Here is a 2,658-nt window from a genome sequence, read left to right on the forward strand (position 1 = left end):
ACAGCTTGAGGATCTGTCTCAAAAAAAAAAACATATTTTTTTTTGACCAGGGCTGGGTTTGGACTCGCCACCTCCAGCATATGGGGCCGGCGCCCTACTCCTTTGAGCCACAGGCGCTGCCCAAGAACATTCTTTTACATAACCAAGTGGTTCAATTATCCAAATCATCACCCTGATTCCTTAAAACATTAAATCAGATCTCATCATTCCCTTGATCACAACTCTCCAACGACTTATAACACTCAGGATAAAATGTAACTCCCCTGTGGCTGAACAGGCACACCTCCCCAGTGGCCTTCTCATCATCTTCTGCCTTGCATTCTTGGTTCTGCCCTGTGGGGCTCCTTCAAATAAGCCAGCTGGTTCCCACCTCAGGGTCTCTGTACTTCTGCTCCATTTTTGCCTTTCCAAATACTTACCTGGTTGCTGTCTTCTTTTCCCTGAGAGGAGTTTTCCCTGACCATCCTATCTAAACAGGACCCGGCCCCATCCACATCACTGCCTGCCATGGCTTCTTGTCATGTGTCCCTTAGAGCACTTGCCACCATTATCCTTTGTGTTTATTTTGGGTTTCCTTGTTGATTTCCTGTACCCCCTAGTGAACTAGCCCAGACTTTCCTTTCCTCTGTTATGTTCATTGCTGCACCCCCTGGTGCCTGGCCCAGTGTCAGTCACTTGGTAGGACTCCAATCAATTGGATGAATGAACATAAGAACTGATATGCACCCCAGCAAGGACTTGCAGGCCAGGTCTGGTTCTGTGGTGCAGGGCCCTTGAGGACAAAGAGCCCACCTCTTGTAGCACTGCAGTTCCTCCTGAGCCACCAGGAGCTGCGACTTGAGTCTGTTGCGTTCCTGCAGCACGTCCCTCAGCTCCTGCAGAGTGAAGCGTGGTCGGTTGGGATCTGTCAGGTCAACCACCACTTTGTCTGGTCCCAGGTTTACCTGCAACAAAAGATGCCACTTACACTGTGTCCCTCAGGGGATGGACTATCCACTCACCTCAAAAAGGAAAGTTCTATTGTTTGGTGGCTCCTGGGAGATGCTATGAGCTGAGATGTTGCCTGTGAGAAATTCTTGGATGATGGTAAAGAAGCATAAGTTCTAAGCACCATTCTCCAAGAAAAGGACCAGGGCTCCTTGGAGAAGCACTGATTTTACAACTGAAGCAGAAAAAGTTCAAACCAAGCCCCAAACAAGCTACTGAGTAAGAAAAGGAGACATAGTTTGGGCTGGGTACATGGCTCACCCTGTCATCCTAGTTCTGTGGGAGGTCGAAGCGAGTGAATTGCTTAAGCTCAGGAGTTTGAGACCAGTCTGAGCAAGAGCAAGACCTAGTCTTTACTAAAAATAGAGAAACGAGGCACCTGTACTCCCAGCTACTTGGGAGGTTGAGGCAAGAGGACTGCTCAAGCCAAGAGACTGAGGTTGCTGTGAGCCACGATGCTACAGCACTCTACACAGGATAACAAAGCCTCAAAAAAAAAAAAAAAAAAAAAAGACACAGTTTGAAGGAAGTCCTGCTGGCCAAACTGAGAACAATCTGAGTATCAATATGGATAGTAACAGGGATTAACAATAATATATTAAATAAAAAGAATTCAGAGTCCATATTTAAAATACAAAAATAAAAATTAGTGTGGTGGCTTGTGCCTGTAATCCCAGCACTTGGGAGGCCAAGACAGGTGGATTGCCTGAGCTCACAGGTTTGAGACCAGACTGAGCCAAGTGAGACCTTGTCTAAAATCAGCCGAGTGTTGTGGGTGTTGTGAGAATCACTTGAACTCAAGTGACTGAGGTTGCTGTGAGCTATGCCTTCTGGGCACTCTACTGAGGGTGACAAAGTGAGACTTTGTCTCAAAAAAAAAAAGTAATAATTAACAGAGCAATGCCTCATCGCTAAAAAATAAATAAATAAAAGAAAAATTAATTAATTAACGGGGAAAGAGGGACCCTGTACTTTACAACAGAATGAAGGGCTGGGCATGCTGGCTCACACCTATTATCCTCAGACTCTGGGAGGCCAAGGTGGAAGGATCACTTGAGCTCTGGAGTTTGAGACCAGCTGGAGGAAGAATAGGATCCCATCTACTAAAGCAGTGGTTCTCAACCTTCCTAATGCTGCAACATATTTTCTTTTTCTTTTTAGACACAGAGTCTTACTTTGTTGCCCTCGGTAGAGTGCCATGGTGTCACAGCTCACAGCAACCTCCAGCTCTTGGGCTTAGGTGATTCTCTTGCCTCAGCCTCTGAGTAGCTGGGACTACAGGTGCCTGCCACAATGCCTGGCTATTTTGTTGTTGTTGTTGCAGTTTTGGCTGGGGCTGGGTTCGAACCCGCCACCCTCGGTGTATAGGACTGGCGCCCTACTCACTAAACCACAGGCACTGCCCGCCACAATGTATTTTCATTGTTAAAAAGGGGTCACGACTCACAGGTTGAGAACCACTGCACTAAAGATACAAAAATTAGCCAGGCATGGTGGTGGGCACCTGTAGTCCTAGCTACTCAGGAGGCTGAGGCGGATGGATTGCTTAAGTCCAAGAGTTTATGGTTGCTGTGAGCTAGAATGACATCATTGCACTCTAGGTAGGCAGTAGTGAGACCTCATCTTTTTTTTTTTTTTTTTTGAGACCGAGCCTCAAGCTATCCCCCTGGG

General features: G+C 46.8%; 1 protein-coding gene across 2 annotated transcripts in view; it reads right to left on the minus strand.

The window, feature by feature from the left end:
- RILPL2 (Rab interacting lysosomal protein like 2) overlaps positions 1 to 2,658 on the minus strand; it is a 41,494-nt gene that overhangs the window by 28,751 nt on the left and 10,085 nt on the right. For both annotated transcript variants that reach the window (XM_023516877.1, XM_003796063.3), the window contains exon 2: positions 793 to 944. In XM_023516877.1, the coding sequence (XP_023372645.1) occupies positions 793 to 944 (152 nt within the window). The remainder of the gene's footprint in view (positions 1 to 792; positions 945 to 2,658) is intronic.

Source organism: Otolemur garnettii, unplaced genomic scaffold, assembly GCF_000181295.1.
Source record: "Otolemur garnettii isolate 467f Iridium unplaced genomic scaffold, OtoGar3 scaffold00099, whole genome shotgun sequence".
Taxonomy (NCBI): domain Eukaryota; kingdom Metazoa; phylum Chordata; class Mammalia; order Primates; family Galagidae; genus Otolemur; species Otolemur garnettii.